Below are 21,262 nucleotides of genomic sequence, written 5' to 3'. Positions count from 1 at the left end.
AAATATGTAAATGTCCCTTCTAAATCGATTTTGATGTTCCAATGTAAACAAAACGTCAAATTAGATAATTTCATATTTGTTTGCGAAGAAGTAAGGATTGGATCTACAAATGTAGGCTATCTCGTTTAGACGTGAAAAGGCCTGTGACGTCATGAATTTTCTGTCCCCCGAAAAAGGGAACAACTCGTCAGGGTGGATACTGCAACTTGGGATTTCGAGTTTTATTTCACGTATTTACACTTTTTAGGTATCAGATGATGTCTGAAACGGAGACAAACATGGAAACGTGCAGTCTACCAGATGAGCAGATCGATGACCGAAAGGTAAATCGCTGTTTGTCTAGAAACTAACGGGTTTGACAATGGGTTTTCTGCCACTGCCTGTAGTGTTTCCTTTACTGGACTATGCAGTCTATGGTTTCTACGGTCTTACTAATGGTATTCTAAATTATCATTGATCAGTCAGCAGGTATGGTAGTTAACGTTGTGATATCCTCGTTTTATTAAGGAGATTTGTGGACGATGTCTTTTCATTTGCTGTTTGGACTACTTGATATTTTTCCTTGGACATCTTTTCTTCCGATCTTTGTCATGGCTGCTGCAAGAGAAGGGGACCGTGCTTGTCTTAGGTTCAACAAAGCAAACATTTATTTTGGCAGTGAGCAAAAGGGGGCCTTTGTCTCAAGCAAACTGACTCCTTTGCATCATGGCCTTCAAGGCTTTCTGTGTGTTATAATTCTGTTTTGACACAAGTTGACCGCTTTTCAATATCATTAAAAAAAATCAGATCTACATCATTACATGTAATTGTAAAGTACAAAATATCAAATGCAAAAGCAGCCTTCAAGTTCAATACATTTGAGTACACATCTGCAGTTAAAAGACTGAAATAACTTGACTGTCAATGTGCACATATGAATGATAAAGGAGTTCTAGATCAGTGTTTTAAGGTAGAACAGTGTTTAATTTAAAAGTAAAACTAATAGTAATAAGGAAAAAGTACAGATTTCATTTTCATACATGACTTCAGCCCTGAAAGTCACACAAATGGTGTACTCGCCTTTGGCTAGTGATTCTGAAAATATACTAGCCAGAGAGCAAACTTTACTAGCCAAACCAACAATTTGTTTCAGCAACTTTACTCGCCAATTACATGTTTCTACTCGCCACTTTCAGGCCTGGACTTCAGGAAACTATGCGCTTATAATATTATTATTCAAACAAATAATGCAATCAGAGTTGGAAGAATTTCTGGCTAATGTTCTGGTTTAGTTGGTCAACACGTGAATTGATTTTGATGTGCGCCATACGTACAGTGTACTTTATTATTATTATGAAGTCTTATATCGCGCGCGTATCTCCAGATTCGGACTCAAGGCGCAGGGATATATTTATGCCGTGTGAGATGGAATTTTTTACACAATACATCACGCATTCACATCGACCAGCAGATCGCAGCCATTTCGGCGCATATCCTACTTTTCACGGCCTATTATTCCAAGTCACACGGGTATTTTGGTGGACATTTTTTATCTATGCCTATACAATTTTGCCAGGAAAGACCCTTTTGTCAATCGTGGGATCTTTAACGTGCACACCCCAATGTAGTATACACGAAGGGACCTCGGTTTTTCGTCTCATCCGAAAGACTAGCACTTGAACCCACCACCTAGGTTAGGCCGAAAGGGGGGAGAAAATTGCTAACGCCCTGACCCAGGGTCGAACTCGCTTCCGAGCGCAAGTGCGTTACCACTCGGCCACCCAGTCCTTGATCATAAACTGATAAAATGTTATGGTTCGGTGCCGTTTACTATCACTGTATTAGCACTGTGTATTCTTTTTACATCACATGCATACATGTTGTCAAGATGATGACCAAGCAAACAACTCCCCCCCCCCCCCCCCCCCCTGCCCAAGAGAGAGGAATTACTTGGATAAGAATTCAGATGCATACACTCGGGTGAACACTTGGCGTTTCATGTTTTACAAAGCGCAGTGATTTAGAGGGATGACAAAGCACCTTGTGCCTTTGACGCTGCTTTTAAAACATTATGAATGGGCATAGATAAAAATAAGAGGTATGTAAATATCAGTCAAAATTTGTACTTCGCGCACTTTGTTTGAAAAGACCAGTAGTGTTGAGTTTATAGCACAATGTATGAGTATCAGTCTATAACTTAATGAGTATAACAGAGGGACTGATAAGTGATAATTCTTTTAACCTGAAGATGAGCCTGTGCCAGCTGCCCTGAGTACTTGTGAATGTGAGTGCAAAACACTGAGCTATGCAAGTGTTTTGTTCAGTCAAAAGACTCATATTTTGTAATGTATGACAGCCTTGTTTTACTTTTAATAATTATGTTACAGTTGAGTAGGGTGTAATGCAGCCGCTAGCGTGTCTGGCTTACAAACCTTTGTCAGTGTTGCCATCTAAACAACGAAGTGATTGTGGTAAGATGAACAAAGTTAAAAAACAAAGGATTACTGTACTCACCAATACAAAGACGACACAAGACGATTACGAATTTTCGCTTCTGGAAGCTTCATCAGGAAAAGAACACAAAAGAAAGTGTTGCCATAGTTTTGTTCTCTAGATTCTGTGATGGATTAATTTCCCACTCTGACTCTCAGTCAGCTTTCTGTGCAGTACTCTTGTTTGGTGTCTGACCTGAATGCCTTGATGTGCATGCATTTGTACAGTAATTTAGCTTCCAAACTGATAATAAAATTCTCATCTCAGTGCATGGAAAACATTGACACACACGTGCAGCGGAAAAAATGAGCACAGTCCTATAGTATAATAGTATCAGTGTATCACTTCACTTGAGTTAACATTCCATTTTTTTCAAAGGATGATAAGATAACATTAGGAATACAAACCACATGTTTCAGTTTGCACATGGTTTGAACACCTTTGGGTTGTTTTTGCTTGTTTGTTTCAGATCGACCCGACCACAGTTGTGAAGAGCTTGTCAGAACCTGTGGAGGAGACAGAAGAGTTTTTGAAAGAGAGCGCAGGATGTCTGAAAATGTTTGAGAACTGGAATGAAGTAGAGCAAGTGACTTTCGTCGAGAACTTACTGTCGCGCATGTGCCATTACCAGCATGGGCAGGTCAACACTTTCCTCAAGCCCATGCTACAGCGCGACTTCATTTCAGCCTTGCCAGGTAGGTTTTGTGTCAACACTCCGACACTCAAATTAAAAGGGACATTTTTTTTTAATTGTTTCAAATGTTTGGACTTTACATTTAATTAGTTTAATCATCTATAGACAAACCAAAACATTCACTAGTCTGTGAGAACATTTGGACAAAACAACACATTTACTAGTCAGTTGGAATAGTTAAGCCTGAGGGGGGGGGGAGGTACAACCCGGGGTCCCGTTGGGGGGTCTGGGGGGCAAGGCCCCCCTGAAGCTGAAGAATTTATATATTTTATAAACAATTTGTGGCTTATCCTTGATTTTAAACATTATCAACTGGTGTCAGCAGCCACTCATTATTTCTTTTAACGTTAGTATTAAATAATGGCAATTTATTTTCACTGATATCTGCTCCCGACATCATATAGTATGGTTAAAAGGAAGACATGTCGCATACTGTGACAATTAAACAATTAACTCTTCCCCCAGCTTTTTTTTTGGGGGGGGGGGGGGGGGGGGGGGGTGGGGGTCCGGATCCCCTGTAACACCCCCCTTAATCCGCCCCTGGATTATATGTTGCTTACTGCAACTGAAACAATCAGCTTTGCTGATGTAACTACATCAGACACCAGTTCTCTGAAACTTTTTCAAACCTTTAACTGTAATTTCTTGAAAGTAAAACTCTTCCAATCTTGTGCTAATCTTGACAAGCCTTGGGAAACATGACTGGTAAAACACCAATAAAAAACCGTGTGGGGTGAGCCATTTTGCTTGGAAACCACGATTTGGAGGACGCTTTTCATTCTCTGGCTCAGCAGATTTCGATTCGCAGTGACTATCGTCTGCTATGTCGTCTGCTTCGATCGACTCGACAACACTACTACCACTCACACTGACACTGTCCTCATTCGCGGTGTTGCTGTCATTTTGTCCGGAATCACTTACCTTGGCGAAGGGTAGCAAACGTTGGTCAATTTGGTTTTTTTCTTTTTTGGTTGCGACATGATGTTCAAATCGAAATCGAAAGCACTGACTGATTGATAAACTATCGCGAACCGGCGAACGCAAACGCTGAGAGTATGGTTTCCCTTGTCCAAGGGAAATCACTCTGGCATCTATATTTTTTGGCACTGGCTTCCGTTCAAAACATTGATGTTTCGTTTTTGGTATTCGCGAAGGAAATAAACGTCAGTCAGTTGACTAAGTACATCGGCAGCAGTTTTAGCAATCAAACCCTGACCAATAAAAAACTGGACAAACTTTGGCCGATTTAGGCGAATACTCTTCGGACATTTGGCCGATACGGACATGGAAGTTTCGGCCAAAGTAAAAAAAAAATCGGCGATTGGCCGAAGGGCCGACCCAAACGACACCCCTGAGATACATGTATATAATTTGATCAAGTTTTCAGTCAACAAACATTTTGTCACAAATACCAGGTGGTTTGTGTGTGTAGTTGTATTTTACTTGCAGGCTTACCATACAAATACTACATGTGTATGTTGTGTGTGTGCAGCTAAGGGCCTGGATCACATAGCAGAGAACATTCTGGCCTATCTGGATGCCAGGTCGCTCTGCGCAGCAGAGCTGGTGTGCAAAGAGTGGTACCGGGTCATCTCCGAGGGCAACCTCTGGAAGAAACTCATCGAACGCAGAGTTCTCACAGACAGTCAGTGGAAGGGGCTTTCCGAGCGCCGAGCATGGTATGGAACATTACTTTTGTTTGTATTGCTTGATATGTGGAACTTCAGCCAACCAAAAAATGTGAATAGTGTGCACGGGTAGATTCTTGAGTATAAGTTGTTTGTAGGTAAGAAATAGATGCACATTATATTTCAACTTTTGGTTTAGTTTGTTTTCAAGTGAGCTTTTTTACATTTAGTCAAGTTTTGACTAAATGTTTTAACATAGCTGGGGAATCGAGACGAGGGTCGTGGTGTGTGTCTGTGCATGTGTGTGTGTAGAGCGATTCAGAGTAAACTACTGGACCGATCTTTATGAAATTTTACATGAGAGTTCCTGGGTATGATATCCCCAGACGGTTTTTTCATATTTTGGATAAATGTTTTTGATGGCGTCATATCCGGCTTTTTGTAAAAGTTGAGGCGGCACTGTCACACCCTCATTTTTCAATAAAATGGATTGAAATTTTGGCCAAGCAATCTTCGACGAAGGCCAGACTTTGGTATTGCATTTCAGCTTGGAGGCTTAAAAATTAATTGATGACTTTGGTCATTACAAATCTGAAAATTGTAATTAAAATTATTTTTTTATAAAATGATCCAAAATTACATTCATCTTATTCTTCATCATTTTCTGATTCCAAAAACATATAAATATGTTACATTTGGATTAAAAACAAGCTCTGAAACTTAAAAATATAAAAATTATGATTAAAATAAAATTTCCGAAATCGATTTAAAAACAATTTCATCTTATTCCTTGTCGGTTCCTGATTCCAAAAACATATAGATATGATATGTTTGGATTAAAAACACGCTCAGAAAGTTAAAACGAAGAGAGGTACAGAAAAGCGTGCTATGCAGCACAGCGCAACCACTACCGCGCTAAACAGGCTCGTTAATTTCACTGCCTTTTGCACGAGCGGCGGACTACGGTCATTGTGAAAAAATGCAGTGCGTTCAGTTTCATTCTGTGAGTTCCACAGCTTGACTAAATGTAGTAATTTCGCCTTACGCGACTTGTTTCTGTCTAACCTTAAAAACCTGAAAAGAAACAAAGTGATGGTGTAAATTGTAATCAAAAAGAAATTAGCTGTTTTAATCATTTGATGCAGACACTGAGACAGATGTTGGAAACTGGTTTCATCTGGTTTTGTTCTTTAAACTTTGAAGTGATGAGAATTGAGGAAGCTTATTTATTGTTTGTGGTGTCATTTTAGAAATGTTGTAAATGTATACGTGTTAACTTTTGTGTTTTTGACTGTTCATCCAGGGACCAGTATTTGTTCAAGCAGAGACACGGAGAGACGCCAAAAGATCATAAGTTTTACAGGCTGCTTTACCCACAGATCATTCAGGACATCGAGGTACAGACTTTTTCTTGTATTTAATTTCTTAGCTCTTTATTAATAAAGCCAGGTGTTAAACTAAAGTGAAGATCCAAGTAGCTCTTTGTCAGTTGCTATTGGAACTTGCCTGTGGAGTTAAAAATGAGACAGAGGATAGTACATGTACTCTCTATGTGAAAAGTGTATGGATCTGTGCGACATTCTGCATGAAAAAGAGCGTGAGGAATGTCAGCTTAACATCATGATTGATGTCAATGCTTGATTGGAATTGTCTGTTGTGGGGTAGGGGCATTGTATCATGAGCATAAAAACCAGCATTTGTCTCTCTCAAACTAGAAGTGAGATCAGCAAGTGACAAACACACCATTATTCAGGCATGAGAATCTTCCTCCTTTTGAACCTCTCTAGGTGTTCTTGTCTGATATCAAAAATAGGCATAGTAGATTGATTTTGAAGCTGTATCAGGGATGTTCCTTGGATTTTGTCCTTATAGGACAAATGTCCTAGCCTTGCTGAAAGTATAGGACATTTGTCCTGAACTGTAAAAAACAATCGGTCATTTCACGTGGAAAGAAATAAGCCGTCCACATCCTCCTTTGGTACACGCACACTGTGACACACACCAGAGAGAGAAATATATTGTAATTGTATTCCAAACTTGCCTTCTTCTAGTTCTTGTGTGTGTGTGTCTCTGTGTGTGTGTGTGTGTGAGTGTGTGTTTAACAGAAAGCAAAAGATCTCAGGTAAAGAAGAAGTCAAGGTCAAACATTAAATTGAGTACATACCGATTTACTGGAACTTAGGGAAATATGCCAAAATGAACCTGGAATCAGCACTCTGAATTCGAGCAGCCACGTGTGAAGCTGTTGTTTCGACATTTAGCCATGGATAAAGTTTAAGCCATGAAGGCACAAATGTCCGTGGTGGTGTCCGTGGTGGTGTCGTCGCCGTTTTCGTACTCACAGTCACAGTGGGTCCGGTCACAGTCACACTTGACGACTGATCATGATCTGACTGTCGAAAACACAGCTTGGGTTGGTCCTTGTCCGGTTTCAATTTCTTCGCAGGCGGCATGATCGCATTCGCAGTTTCTAGAATCTATACAACCGGAAGTTGAACTTTCGGAAATTCTTAAACTGCGCGGTCTTCAAACGGCGAAGTTACTAAACCAAACAACAGAAGACGTTGCCGATTCGGAGATTAGGAGACGTATCATCTGATGCCTGATCTAAATAAACGGATCAATGTTGCCATGTCCGACGTGGCAATAAAACGATCGGTCAGTGTCCGTCTCTGACATAAACTTATCGGACATTTGTCCACCAGAGACACAAGGTACCGGTCATTAGACCAAGGTATCCGGCCCAGGGCCGAGGGCCGACCCCTGGGAACATCACTGCTGTATGCAACGCTCCTTATGTGTAAATCATTTTCCCTTCTCCTCTCACAAAATACATCAGGGTTATGGAAAACCGATACATTTTCTCAATTTTGTGTTACATAGGATTCGGCAAACCTTATTTCTCCCTTTCTCATTATTTTCTATTCTCATGTCTATTTGTCCCACTGAGAGGAGAATAAAATGACTGACTGGCGGTGACTTTGTTGCAGCGGATAGAGAATAACTGGCGGACAGGTCGCCACGCCTTGCAGCGCATCCACTGCCGCAGCGAGACCAGCAAGGGGGTGTACTGCCTGCAGTACGACGACAACAAGATCATCAGTGGCCTTAGGGACAACACTATCAAGGTAATCACCATTTGTCAAGATTTACATTTTAATACCTACAATATCGATTAACTAAAAAACAAGAATCTCCTTTTGACCCTCTCTTTCGATGTGAAATCTCTGACATCTAAAGCTAAATAAAGTTTAAAAAAACGTAATAACGTGAATATCACACACTCATGGGGAATTTTATTCAAATGCAGAATACAGCATTGAAAGCATACAAGCTTATGCAGTTTCTGTTGTTGGCTCCAGCCTCTCATCTGAAGCTAATTGATTTTGTCTTCTGGACATTTTGAAGGAGGATACTTGACATTCTGTACTTTCACATATTTCTGCTTGTTTTAAAAATAGGTTTCCTTTTAATGTCATCAAGTTATTGGTACTTTCAGAATGAGTTAATATGGATAAGGCTACTCTAAACTGCTTTCACTGAGATAATGGTCCCATTGGAAACAAGTTTATTGTTTGGCTTGGTTGTAATGCATGTGGTGTTGTGTTCACAGCAGCTTAGTTTTTGACTCCCCTGAGTAACCAGGAGAGTCTAAGGCATGGGCAGTGTGAGGCCAGCCGGCTGTAGACACAAAATTTGACGTCGAGGTTATCTCTGATGTTTTTGAAGCTAGAGCTTTGAAACTTTGAACACTTCTAGGGTTTGATGATCTTTTCTTTGTTTGTGACGGTGTGTGTGTGTGGTGTTGCAGGTGTGGGACCGCAACACACTGGAGTGTGTCCAGGTGTTAACGGGTCACACGGGCTCTGTGCTGTGTCTGCAGTATGATGAAAACATCATCATTTCTGGCTCCAGCGACTCCACAGTCAGGTGTGTACCAGTGCTATCCTGTGTGTTCAATGTGACACAGTGGAACCTTCCGTTTGAAGACCTCGAAAATCTCAGAAAATGAGGTTTGAAAAAAGGAGGGTGTCAAGATTGGGAGTACATTTACAGAGGTTATTAACAGATAATCTCAGAAAACAGGTCTAGAGAAGGGAGGTCTTAAATTGAGGGGTCTGAAGGGTGTTAGCAACTGCAAGCATTCAACATGTCGGACATGAATGGTACTCACAGTCACAGTCACAATTTTAATGACGGGTGAATTGAAAACACAAAAGGCCCTCCTTGGAAAGCAAACAACTATACAAGATACAAAACTGTTTGCTTGTCTTCTGAGCAAATAATCAGACAGTTCAAGATTTCAATTGATATTTACAGCAGTTACACCAACAGTGCAAAAGGCTAGGTCAGATACATACCAAGGTCAGATACATACCAAGGTCAATGTGAGGCTGTGCATGTGTTTGAGATCTAAATTGTTCATATTTGGTACCATGGTTGAAGCAAAACTTTATTCAATTTTAATATTGTTACACATGTACAATATTTGCCATTGAGGATCCATACTCAAGCATAATTGAATACAACTTTTATTATCTGAATGTAAGACAAACAGAAATTTGTATTATGAATAATGATAATAAATAATCATATTTTGACTATTTGCCGTGTTTTAGAGTGTGGGATGTGAAGTCCGGGGAGATGATGAACACACTGATTCACCACTGTGAGGCCGTGCTCCATCTGCGTTTCTGTGATGGAATCATGGTCACATGCTCCAAGGTACACTATCACAAGAGTATTAAACAGACCTGTTTACCCTTACGATTTTGGCGTAATTTATTACGATTTTCTGCAAAAAATACGCCATTCCGCTATCCGTGTCAAGACTACGATTTTCATAAATGAAAAAAATGTAAAAAAAAAAAAAAAAAAAATGTAAAAAAAAAAAATATTTATATTTTTTATTTTTATTAATTCACATGTTTGGCATTGTTTTTTTCAATGAAAAAATGGGGTGAAATAGCACAGGACTGACCAGAGATCATGTCTGTCTGATGAGACGCTGGAGAGCCTTCTAGTGGTGAAATCTCACCCTCACTCATTCGGCAAGCGCAAGTACAGTAGAGAAGCGCTTGACACACTGAAAAAGGCCTACTTAGGCTACTATGAGCAAAAGAAAAAGAATCAGTGATGCATGTGCTTTTGATGGGATCTTCTTTGAAATTATGATGACTACAAAAACTGACTGATGTGTTTTGTTTGTGAATGATGGATATATGTGCATGATTGAGTTTCGCAGACACAGTTGTCATGTGCGTTGTAATTGGCGACGAATGCTGGATGATTACTATTTTTGTGCCAGGATTACTATTTTTGAGGCTGAGCATTACTCCAAAACACTTGTGGGGGTAAACAGGTCTGATTAAAGGCCCTCCCCACCTTGTGAAAACAGTGCATCACCGCCTCAGATCTGCTGAGGCTTTTACATGAAATAAGACCATCCCTCCACTTGGTCACATACCAAACATGAACAGTAGTATTTTTGTCTAAAGAATTAATTTTGAACTTTTTTAGGAATTTATTTCATAAAAGAAGTTACTTGCCACGGCAAGTAGTCAGGGTGTTGATTTTTGGTATGTTTCCAAGTGGAGGGATAGTATTTTCCCGTGTTGAAGTCCCGCAAGGCGAAGTGGACCTTCAATCATTTTTTCCCCACTACTTTGCTGTTCCGCTCTGAAGCATAGTGGATTCTCTAATTTCATGCAGTATGCATTTGATTATACCGGCACGGTTGGCCTAGTGGTAAGGCATCCGCCCCGTGATCGGGAGATCGTGGGTTCGAACCCCGGCCGGGTCATACCTAAGACTTTAAAAATTGGCAATCTAGTGGCTGCTCCGCCTGGCATCTGGCATTATGGGGTTAGTGCTTGGACTGGTTGGTCCGGTGTCAGAATAATGTGACTGGGTGAGACATGAAGCCTGTGCTGCGACTTCTGTCTTGTGTGTGGCGCACGTTATATGTCAATGCAGCACCGCCCTGATATGGCCCTTCGTGGTCGGCTGGGCATTAAGCAAACAAACAAACAAACAAAATGCATTTGATTTCAGTCAGGCAGACTTCAACACCCCAAGTCAAACAAATATGCCTGGCATAGTTTTGTCTTAGGCCAAAAAAAAAAAATTGTCTGTTTCTGGTAACATGGCTAAAAAAAATAGGGTCGGTAGGTCGGGATTTTTTTTTATTTTTATTTTTTTATTTTTTTGTTACCCCAAATGTAGACCAATAAAACTAACTTTAAAAATCGCGCAAAGAGACTGGATTCACTATACATAGAGACAAGACACTCAACACATTTACAAATCGTCAGCGGACTTTCGTTTTCACACGTTTTTGTTGTTCATTTTCTCACCCTGTCCTTTACCACAACAGCAACAACAAAAAATTTTGAGTTTGGAAAAAAAAAGTTTAGGGTCGGCGCCGAAATTTAGGGTCGGTCGGGTGACCAGAAACAGACAATTTTTTTTTTTTGGCCTTAACATATTAGGCAAGCACAGTATATTGTCTTAGATTTTTTGGGGGCTTTCACGTTTTTGTTCACAAGTGAAGTGACGACTGTTTTCACACATATGCATGACAGTATGGAAATAGGCCTAAAGCAGTCACTACAACGGTTTGTGTGGTGTTCAGGTTTTTGTCATGCATCAACTTTTACATGAAAACTAGCCTTAATATTGATCATCCATGGACTGTTTCAAGCAGTTTTCAATATAAACATAGGCAGACCTGGAAACCCATACGATTTCTCTGTAATTTGTACGCATGATTGTCTAAAATATGATCAGTACGGTCGGTGAAAAAAAATCCTAGATTTCTTTTTTTCACATGCACATCCTGAAGCCGATCCAGTATTTTGACACATGATTACAGTTTTTGTCAGTAAACATTAAAAAAAGCATTTGTTTTATATGTATTAGTAAACTTAATTTACGTTGCAAAAGAACGCGTTTGAATCATGGATGTTCAAATGCTGTGTGGAGTGTGCTCATTTTTCTGAAAATACCCCAAGTTTGCTTGAGAATACTCCAAGTGCAAAACAGGGGTTCCGAGGTCTGCATGGGATGTTTTGTCACTCAGTTCATGTGTGTGTTTGGTGTTGCAGGACCGGTCCATCGCAGTGTGGGACATGCAGTCACCGACAGAGATCAACCTGCGACGGGTGCTGGTCGGCCATCGGGCGGCAGTCAACGTGGTTGACTTTGATGAAAAATATATTGTCTCAGCTTCAGGGGACAGGACTATCAAGGTAAGAATGGCATAGAGAATTGTGTAAAGAAAAATTGCCACCAGTTTTCTCTGTCCTGTTTTTTTTATTTTGACATATTTTGATGGACATAGAGTAAAAGTAGGGGAAAGGGTCCTTATCACAGACTGTGCTTGGAGATGGCTAGAAAGTTTTTTTGTTAATTATTGTCCAACACTGGGCTTATGTTTGTTATTTTCTATTGATATAAATTGATGAAATCTCTGTTTATTTAGTAAACTTTTAGCAGTGTGCTTATTCACATGCCTCCCTAGATAGTGCTTGAACTCTGTAAGTGGTAATGTGTTGATGGTATGGCCTAGAGGACAAGACCCCAATCTCCCATGTAGACTACAAGGTCTTGCTTCATGGGAAGCTTAGAAAATGGGTCTCACTATCTCAAGAACTCTCCAATGTGGTCTTTGCAGATCAATGTACGTAAGCACTGTTGGAATGCAATTCAACAATGTTCTCGCATGAAAAGTTGCACGTATGCCTAAAGCAATTTTTTGTAAAGAATTAATTTTGTATTGATGTAGTTGCCTCCCTTGCAGTAATGAAAAGCACTGGCCATTGAAAAACGAGTCACGGTTGTTCCCCCTGTTCTCACTTTAGTTACCTTGTTACTTGGTGTGGTTTTCTTTATTTTTGAATTGTTGTTTTGTTCATCTGTTTGTTTTGTTGTTATTGTTGTTGTTTGTAAGGGAAAGGGGTGGGCACTTAGGTTCATGGACTTGTATTTTTTGGTAAATCGCTTTCTGGTTAGCAGATCATAACTACTTTTAAATGAAATGTTTGCCTAGTCTAATATTGTATATCAGCTATTCAGAGCTACCTTAATTGAATACAGTGAAGACCATCATCAAGAGTTGCTACTAGTACTACCACCACTGCAAAAGTTACAGCCTTACTTACTGAAAGCTGCCCGAATAAGAACACCAACGATGAAAGAACAGAAATAATGACGAAAACATCAACAGCCACACTAATAACCGATCACTAATAAAAAATAAATAAATAAAAAAGACATTCACAACAGCTACCAAAAAACAAAAACAAAAGTCAAAACCTGCCTAAACAACTTGTATACCATCAGTACATGATGCATTAAACAGCAATGACAACAGCAACAACATTCACCACTAGAAACACTCAACAGCTAAAACCATGATAACTATCACAACCACACAGCCTCAGTTACTGAGAGCCTCCAAACATCAAACAACTACGACGTTTTCAACCTGCCGGTCCGCCCACCAGAGAGTGATTTACTGAAAAATACAAACCGTTGAACCAAACTACCCCCTTACAAGTAAGCAGAAGAAAAAAATCTGTGAAAAACCCACACCAAGTAGTAACTAGTAAGCCAGATACATAAAATGAGAAGAACAAGGGGAACAACCGCAACTTGTTTTTCAATGGCCAGTGCTTTTCATAACCGCAAGGGAGGCAACTACATCAATAAAAATAAATTTAAAATAAATCGCTGAAGGCCTATGTGTATCATGTTATGCGGGGACATAATTGAATTGTATTGTGATGGTGCTTAGGTGCTGTAATCTGCAAAGACCATATTGGAGGGTTCTTGAGATAGCGAAACTGTATAATACAAGTCTACACCCTTTAGTCTAATGCTGAAGTTGAGTGTTGGAATCTAATCTGCGTCTGGTGGGTTAAGGGTGGAGATTTTTCCGATCTCCGATGTCAACTTATGTGCAGACTTGCTAATGTCTTATCTTCCTTCATGTGTACACGCAAACCTAAGGCCAAGTACGCACACAAAAATCATGTAACCCATGAGTGTGTCAGAGTTTGATGGGTTATAGAAACAAGAAAATACCAAGCATGTATCCCTGAAATTGGGGTATGCTGTCTAAATAGTAAATGGTTGGGTCAAAACAATCTTACACATAAAATCCCACTCATGCACACATTAAAACACGAGTGTACGTGGGAGTTTCAGCCCATGAACGCAGAAGAAGTAATGTGCTGTTGTCTGTCGCCAGGTGTGGAACACGTCAACTTGTGAGTTTGTGCGGACTCTGAACGGTCACAAGCGCGGCATTGCCTGTCTGCAGTACCGCGACCGTCTGGTGGTCAGCGGCAGTTCAGACAACACAATCAGGTGAGTTTTCCTAACCTTGTGAAACTGAAGGTTATAGAGCCGTGTTGAACATTGGTGCAGTGAGAGCTTGTTTGCTGCTAATGTTAACCTGCTAATGCAAATGTATCTTTGCCAATTTAAATGAAAAATTAATAATCTATGTTTGGACGGTAGGACTGTGCAAAAGATGTGAAAGTAAAGTAAATGAAACAGAATGAATTGGAAATCCTTTAAATTTCATGTTCATGTGTGAGTATGCTTAAACTTTTGTAGCTTTAGTAATCTGCTACCCTGCAGAACTTGACGTCAGTTCTGTAAGATCTTAGCCTCAATTTGAAGAACAAGCAGGCAGCAAACTCGCATGTTGTGATAAGCACGATTTGAAGAACAAACGGGCAGCAAACTCACATGTTGTGATTAGCACTATGAGAAGAACATGAGGGCACCAAACTTGCAAGTGACTCTCAACACTACATAAACGTTACGTAACATGCAACATGTTTGGTCTTAGCTGTTCAACAAAACTAATTTTGCCAGCACATTTGTATCAGCATATCAAGTTTGTACTCTGTTTGTAATGTTTGCATATTGAACTGACCTTCTATATGTCGCCACTTGACACTGTTGTGTTGTGTTTCAGGCTGTGGGACATTGAGTGTGGTGCGTGTTTGAGAGTGTTGGAAGGACACGAGGAGTTGGTTCGTTGCATTCGCTTCGACAGCAAGCGCATTGTCAGTGGTGCCTATGATGGGTAAGGACATTTTCTGCATTTTCAGTTACAGTACAATTACTTTCTGTGCTCAGTATGAGTTTGTCAGGCTATTTGTTTTGTGTTGGTGCACAGTAGAATATTTAGTAGATAACTTACCCCCCGCGGGTTAGGGGGAAGAATTTACCCGATGCTCCCCAGCATGTCGTAAGAGGCGAATAACGGATTCTGTTTCTCTTTTTACCCTTGTTAAGTGTTTCTTGTATAGAATATAGTCAATTTTTGTAAAGATTTTAGTCAAGCAGTATGTAAGAAATGTTAAGTCCTTTGTACTGGAAACTTGCATTCTCCCAGTAAGGTAATACATTGTACTACGTTGCAAGTCCCCGGAGCAAATGTTTGATTAGTGCTTTTGTGAACAAGAAACAATTGACAAGTGGCTCTATCCATCTCCCCCCTTTCCCCGTCGCGATATAACCATCATGGTTGAAAACGACGTTAAACACCAAATAAAGAAAAAGAAAGAAAGTAGATAACTTGTGAATAACTTGACTAAAGAACATGTGAATAATTAAATAAGTAACCTTTGTAGCAACTGCGGTTAATCTTCATCAAGCTTATCAACATTGCTTTTGGAAATTACAAGAAAGGAGGGTTTACTTGCGCAAAAAATGTGGGAATTATCATTTGCTAACAGTCAGCATATTACAAATAACGGTTTTATTACCGTTTAATTCGACCAAAAGAAATTTCAAAGCGACCCCGCGAATTAGACAGAACAGCCGCAATGGGAGCTTGAGTGCTCCTATACCTGATTATGCCTGTCAGTCAAAGAATTCTCGTGACCTGATTGGTCAAAAAGCCATATGGGGCACTGAATTGGTAATAATCATTGATAAAAAAGAATGGATGGTGAAATATTCATTGATAAAACAGAATGGATGGTGAAATATTCGTTGATAAAAAAGAATTGATGGTGTGATATTCGTTTTTATTACCAATTCAGTGCCCCATATGGCTTTTTGACCAATCAGGACGGATTCTAGGTGACCCTCTAAATGTTATAACGTTCAGACAGGGACCTCTTTTGTTTATCCAGGTAAAAATTAACAAGACAAAGTAAAAATTTAAATCAACAATATCAGCGTGATTTATTCTAAAGAATGACTCTTCAAATGCTGTCAGATAATACTCTCTTTATCTAAATAATACCGAAAAGCGAGTTTTGTCGGTGGGTGCTTTACGGAACAGCAAGGCACCGCCCATCATCTGAGTGTGCACAATGCCGACCCGCTCACTTGAAATCTAAATTATCAAAGTTCGGAAAAATAAGTGAAATTGCGTCACTCGCTTTATGTCAAATGTATCGTTACGTCATTTCCCATCCGTCTGGAGTCGGTTCTAAATCTGTCGCTCTCTGTTTAACAAGAAAAAGCGAAGCAAGCGAAACGCATGTTCAACATGGTTTATCTTGTGAGATTGTTGTGTGTCAAAAGCATTTGACCTGTGCAAATTCATCACGTCATATGTGTTACTCTGTTTGGCTGACCCAGGTCATGAGAATTCCTTGACTGACAGGCATAATCAGGTAGGAGCGCTCAAGTTCCCATTGAGGCTGTTCTGTCTAATTCGCGGGGTCGCTTCGAAATTTCTTTTGGTTGAATTAAACGGTAACAAAACCGTTATTTCTAATATGCTGACTGTTAGCAAATGATAACAGACATGTCTCACAAACGATATCAGCATAAATGGCTCATGCTTCATATCTTTTTTCTCGACATGTCTTATCATTTGCTAACAGTCAGCGTATTAGAAATAACTCTAAATAAAAAAGAATGAATGGTGTAATATTCCTTTATTAAACAGAATGGATGATGTGATATTCGTTTGAAAACAGTGAATGGATGGTGTAATATCCGTTCAAAAACAGTTAATACAGACCTGCATGGTATTTTGCCTCGTGTAATAAGCCTGTGTGTTGTTGTTTCAGCAAAATCAAAGTGTGGGACCTGCAGGCTGCTCTCGATCCCCGCGCCCCTGCCGGCACTCTCTGCCTCCGCACACTCGTGGTGAGTCTTTTATACACATTCATCACTTTAATATGTGATTGCGCTATGTCTGTTGTTAATAGCATAGCTTTTGAATCATAAAAACTCAGATGAAAAAAGGACAGTTTGTGAAAATGTCGAGATGTTGACCAATATGATTTGCGAGGTATGAAGACTAGCTCCCAGGAAAAGCAAATGGTCACTGGTTCAATCTTACCTCTCGCAGCATCTCTGTAATTAAATGTTGATATTCTAAATTTGTCAAATGCATTTTATATTTGATAGTCGTTGTTAGGCACTTAGTCATTGTAGGATTTGCGCCATAGAATTATCATTATAATTATTATTACAATTATTATTATAATTATTGTTACAATTATTATTATAATTGTTATTATAATTATTATTATAATTATTATTATTATCATTGGTTTCTTGTAGGATTTTCAGTTTTAGACTGATAATATTCTGGAAATATCCAGTTAAATTGAACAATGCTTTAAAAGATGTCCTGTCTCTGGTTATCGTCCCTTTTTGTAGGTCTGCATTTGTGTATAAGTCTGAATTCAGGCATCTGCATAGCTTTTGATTATAACAACTAAAATGACTAAAGGGCAGTTTGTGAACAAGTTTACATGTTTTATTGGGCACATTTTTCACACACACAAATACACAAACACAATCCTGTCCCCACCCCTCTCATACAATAGATTTTGAAATGAATATTGATGTATTGCGTTGGTTGAGTCTTGTGTTACTTTGCATGCCTCTTTGTGCAGGGGTCCGATAACAACATCCAACCAGTTGCTTCGCTTTGTTTGCAGGAACACTCTGGGCGAGTCTTTCGCCTGCAGTTTGATGAATTCCAGATCGTCAGCAGCTCTCACGACGATACAATCCTCATTTGGGACTTTCTCAACGTGCCGGTGCCGGAGGGCGCTCGCTCCCCGGCCAGGAGCTACACCTACGTCTCAAAATGAATCGTCCACGCGGCCGGCTTTTCTTTTTTTTCATCACTGCAGCATGTTTTAGTTTGGCCAGCCCTTGCCCGAGTCAGGAATGGACTTTGACGTGTGGTCTGAACTTTGGATAGAGAATGTGGTGGGCTGGCTTGGGCAAGGGTTCTCATGCCTGACAGTGACACCAAACAGCGATGGCAGTTTATTCCTGGCAATGGCCTTCGTGCTTTGTGGTGGTGGTCAAGGAATCGTGTTCCTTACTGCCTGTGTTAGGGACTGACAGTTGGATGGCATTGCCCACCGTTACGGATTCAAGTTTAGAAAACTGGGACTGAAAACTTGCAAAGCATGGGACTGTCACACGGACATTTTGAGACTGCAGCGTTGAACTGGATTCACGCCACTTTTTTTTGTCATGACATTTCCACCTACACGGAGTGCTGGATTTGTGGTCCCTATGCTCCCTCTCAGAGAGGGCAGTAAGGGGCGAAGGTACGCTTGTCCAAGTGCCGCGCCACTGTTTTGTTTTGCATGTGAGAGGGGTGGTGCTTCACATTGGTCATTAATTCAGGTCACTCAGCTTCCTTCTTTGTTTCCAGTCACATTCCTGTTTTTCAGCATTTAACACCAACTGGTCTGTGTACATGTCTCTTTTCTCTTCTCAGCTCTGTCTGCACGATCTGAGACTTACAGTGCTGCTTCTTTTTCTGGCTCCCTATTTTCTTTGTCTTCTCTTCTCTTGTGTTTTCTTGCCTTTTTCTTCTCTTTCTTGTGTTTTCTTGCTTTTTCTTCATGCTTTTTAGTTGAGGTGCTTTTGTTACTTGTTTAAAAACAAATTCTGTGCATACATGCAGGTTTTAATATGTACCTTGATATGTTGGTAGACTGATAAGGGAGGTTGAACTGACACTTTTGATTGAGAGTGGAAATGACATGGAGGTGGGGGCTGTGAAGGACATGGAACTGTTGTGTGGGTGTCAGCAGTCAAATAAAGATTTCAACATTGACATTCTAGAACCTTTAGCTGAAGTGTTCAGTGTTGTTTCTATGGAAGCTAAGGAACAATTCCAAGTGTAGGGGATGTGTTTGGATTCTACATCTGTGTAATTTGTAAAAGATCAATGTATACTGTTACCTTTTTCTTTCCTTTTTGTGTGTGTCAGTGTGTGTGTATGGCTGTAACTGTGATAGGGCGCAGAGAATATGGTCAACAAAGTGTATGTTGTTTGCCGGGCATGCCACCCAGTAAAGTATTAATAATAGTTTGAAATATATGCGTGCATTTTTAGTTAAGAATCAGAGCAGTTTTGTCGCATGGCAAATTGTTTTCTTGTACGTTTCCTTTGCCTTTTATTATATATATTTTTTGTTGACGTTTCAATGATTATGCATTTTGTTTTGAGATTCAGCAAACCTGTACTGTTTTTGATTTTGCTTTGTTAGATTCTCACGGTGGTGGCATGCGAGTGTCATCAATCAGACATTGGAGTTTCTGCCTGTTTATTTTCAAATATGTTTATATTTTGAGGTACAATGTAGACATTGGAGTTTTTGTCTGTTCATTTTCATGTATGTTTGTATTTTGAGGTACAATGTATCACCAATCCATTAATGAAAAAAGTTGTCAAAAAAACTTGCAAGCTTACAGTTTTGTGTTTTGTGATGAAATTTAATGTACTGTATTGTTGTGTGGATGTGGGTGTATTTCAGTCAGTGGAGCATACTAGTCTTGGCACACAGTTCTAAGATGATCTTTTCCGTCACAACTGTTTTTAGTTCTGGTTCAAATTCAGCAGAGACTTGCTTTCAAGTGGTTTAGCCCCAAAATGACTATTACTAATTTATTTCAAATGAAAGCATCAAAATTTAGACTTGTTATGAGCACCATTGTTGGAATGAGAGTTGTTTTGACAATGTGTTTTTGTTGTGTTGCTTCTGCTATTCTGCTGTATTGATCATTTTTTTTGTTGATCTGTTTACATGCTAAAGAAGAACTGAGTATATTTGTGCGGTTTTCTGAGTGCTAGGGAGTGTTGGGTGAAGTTGGTACATTTAAATGTTTCAACTGATCACATGTGAAGTGTGTTGTGTTTTCCCCCCATGTCTTGAAAATGCATGATTTGTTTGTTATGAATGGACTATGGCCTTTTTGTCAGAGATGCAAACATTTCCATGTCTATTCCTGTTGTGTCCAAGGAATATGAGAGAGAAAAAAAAGAAGCTTAACCTTGATAGAGAATGAATTTAAATTGTAAATTTTGTATTGCATGTTTACTCTCAAAATATCTGATTTATGCCTGACTGTTACATGAACTTCTATGTTTTGTACAACGGTTGTTTCTCTGCTTCCTTGGATGTGTTACTGTTTGTTTTGAGCCAGTGATATGCACAGAGTTGTGCGGCCAGGGGGTGGGAAGGAAAGGATTTATGACGAAATGGTTCCGATGATGTTGATGTTTTTTGTGTGTTCTTGTGTCGGTGGTTCCCAGTGCCTAGCACTACTCTTTGCAACTTACATCTGTGCGTAAGGGTCAAGGGGTTTTCTTATCAATTTTGCTACATACCAGATTTCTGGGCATGACGTCTTGTTGCCAGTCGTGTGTGGCCTAAGTAAAATTGTCACTTTTCAGATTTTTGCTTTGTGTGTGTGACACTGTCACCATGCTTGAGTGTGTGATATTTCGGAGAGCGAGAAATGAGGATGTGTGCTTTCAAGAATGTGCTAAGTTTATGTGGCTGTGTATGTGTGTAATTTATAACTTCGTTTTATTCTTTTTTTGGAAAGTTACCACACCAAGCTTTGGTTTCTGAGTTGTTTTCTGTGAGTGTAGTGGAGCGTAGCGCAGGAGTGTCAGTGCTAGTGTCGGTCTGAATGTTTTGGGGGCTCCCCCAGATCTCTTGTCTTGATGAAAGAAATAAAGTATGGAGAAAACAATCTGCGTTGGTCTTGATGTGTGTTGTGTTTTTCAGATGTATGGAAGAGAAAAAGGAGTTGATTGATGCATGCCAAAGACTGAATAGATGAGTTCGGAAAATAACTCGGGGTTTGTATGGGTTTTGAATGAGTGAATACCCTTGCTTTTAGCGAGACAAACAACCCCCCACGCGTTAGGGGGAAGAATTTACCCGATGCTCCCCAGCATGTCGTAAGAGGCGACTAACGGATTCTGTTTCTCCTTTTACCCTTGTTAAGTGTTTCTTGTATAGAATATAGTCAATGTTTGTACAGATTTTAGTCAAGCAGTATGTAAGAAATGTTAAGTCCTTTGTACTGGAAACTTGCATTCTCCCAGTAAGGTCATATATTGTACTACGTTGCAAGCCCCTGGAGCAATTTTTTGATTAGTGCTTTTGTGAACAAGAAACAATTAACAAGTGGCTCTATCCCATCTCCCCCCCTT

General features: G+C 39.8%; 1 protein-coding gene across 2 annotated transcripts; it reads left to right on the top strand.

The window, feature by feature from the left end:
• Positions 1 to 136: 136 nt before the first annotated feature.
• Positions 137 to 20,796, top strand: LOC138982006 (F-box/WD repeat-containing protein 1A-like). Of its 2 annotated transcripts, none has more exons than XM_070355207.1 (12): positions 137 to 323; positions 2,942 to 3,167; positions 4,659 to 4,845; positions 6,098 to 6,191; positions 7,785 to 7,922; positions 8,606 to 8,724; positions 9,414 to 9,519; positions 11,901 to 12,044; positions 14,048 to 14,166; positions 14,786 to 14,896; positions 16,845 to 16,923; positions 17,727 to 20,796. In XM_070355207.1, exons 1-12 carry the CDS (start codon positions 255 to 257, stop codon positions 17,880 to 17,882), a joined length of 1,548 nt encoding a protein of 515 aa, XP_070211308.1. In that variant the 5' UTR covers positions 137 to 254; the 3' UTR covers positions 17,883 to 20,796. The 2 variants fall into 2 exon arrangements, with proteins under 2 accessions (XP_070211308.1, XP_070211307.1); XM_070355206.1 differs by having other exon boundaries at positions 17,682 to 20,796.
• The last annotated feature ends 466 nt before the right edge of the window (positions 20,797 to 21,262 follow it).

The sequence above is a fragment of the Littorina saxatilis genome, linkage group LG12 (genome assembly GCF_037325665.1).
Source record: "Littorina saxatilis isolate snail1 linkage group LG12, US_GU_Lsax_2.0, whole genome shotgun sequence".
NCBI classification, from domain to species: Eukaryota; Metazoa; Mollusca; class Gastropoda; order Littorinimorpha; family Littorinidae; genus Littorina; species Littorina saxatilis.
This window is presented reverse-complemented; position numbering and strand designations above follow the sequence as displayed.

What these genes read in the sequence shown, in the direction of transcription:
- LOC138982006 (XM_070355206.1), top strand. Translation starts at nt 255, where the DNA reads ATGATGTCTGAAACGGAGACAAACATGGAAACGTGCAGTCTACCAGAT. An exon ending in AGATCATTCAGGACATCGAG is followed by an intron (nt 6,192 to 7,784) that starts GTACAGACTTTT and finishes ACTTTGTTGCAG; the next exon opens with CGGATAGAGAATAACTGGCG. An exon ending in TCCAGCGACTCCACAGTCAG is followed by an intron (nt 8,725 to 9,413) that starts GTGTGTACCAGT and finishes GCCGTGTTTTAG; the next exon opens with AGTGTGGGATGTGAAGTCCG.